Below are 569 nucleotides of genomic sequence, written 5' to 3' on the forward strand. Positions count from 1 at the left end.
GAGGGAGGGAGGGAAGGAAGGAAGGAAGGAGGGAAGGAAGGAAGGAAGGAAGGAAGGAAGGAGGGAAGGAAGGAAGGAAGGAGGGAAGGATGGAAGGAAGGCGGGGGGGGATCCTTGGTCCATGTCCGTCCTCCTGTCTGTCCGTCCCGCAGGACCATGGCTCCTCTCTTCCTCCTCCTCCTCCTCCCCGCGCTGGATGCTGCCAGGACGAAGCCCAACGTGGTGCTCCTCATGGCCGACGACCTGGGCATCGGGGATCCCGGCTGCTACGGGAACAAGACACTCAGGTGGGTGAACCCCGAAACCCCGACACCCCACCACCACCACCACCCGCCCCCCTGGGCCAGGCCAACCCCTGGGGGCTCACGTCGGAAATCTCCAGGAGGAAGTGGCGCCATCTTGGTCCGTCGAGGATTCCCTGGTTGGTTAGAGGCCACCAGGGCCGTGAGTTCAAGTCTCGCGTCCGACCAAGTGACAGTTGGGCCTGACTCAACTTACCCAGATGCTCTGGGCCTAGGATGCCCAACCCCAGGGCTGTGAGTTCAAGTCTCACGTCCAACTGACTTGAC

The 569-nt window shown here is 62.6% G+C and overlaps 1 protein-coding gene across 1 annotated transcript in view; it reads left to right on the top strand.

Moving 5' to 3' along the window:
- The window catches only part of LOC106000189 (steryl-sulfatase-like), a 15,527-nt gene that overhangs the window by 4,636 nt on the left and 10,322 nt on the right, over positions 1–569 (top strand). Inside the window, exon 2 of the mRNA XM_013035422.1 lies at positions 153–287. Within this exon, the coding sequence (XP_012890876.1) occupies positions 157–287 (131 nt within the window). The 5' untranslated portion in view covers positions 153–156. The remainder of the gene's footprint in view (positions 1–152; positions 288–569) is intronic.

The sequence above is a fragment of the Dipodomys ordii genome, unplaced genomic scaffold (assembly GCF_000151885.1).
Source record: "Dipodomys ordii isolate 6190 unplaced genomic scaffold, Dord_2.0 Scaffold210, whole genome shotgun sequence".
Classification (NCBI taxonomy): domain Eukaryota; kingdom Metazoa; phylum Chordata; class Mammalia; order Rodentia; family Heteromyidae; genus Dipodomys; species Dipodomys ordii.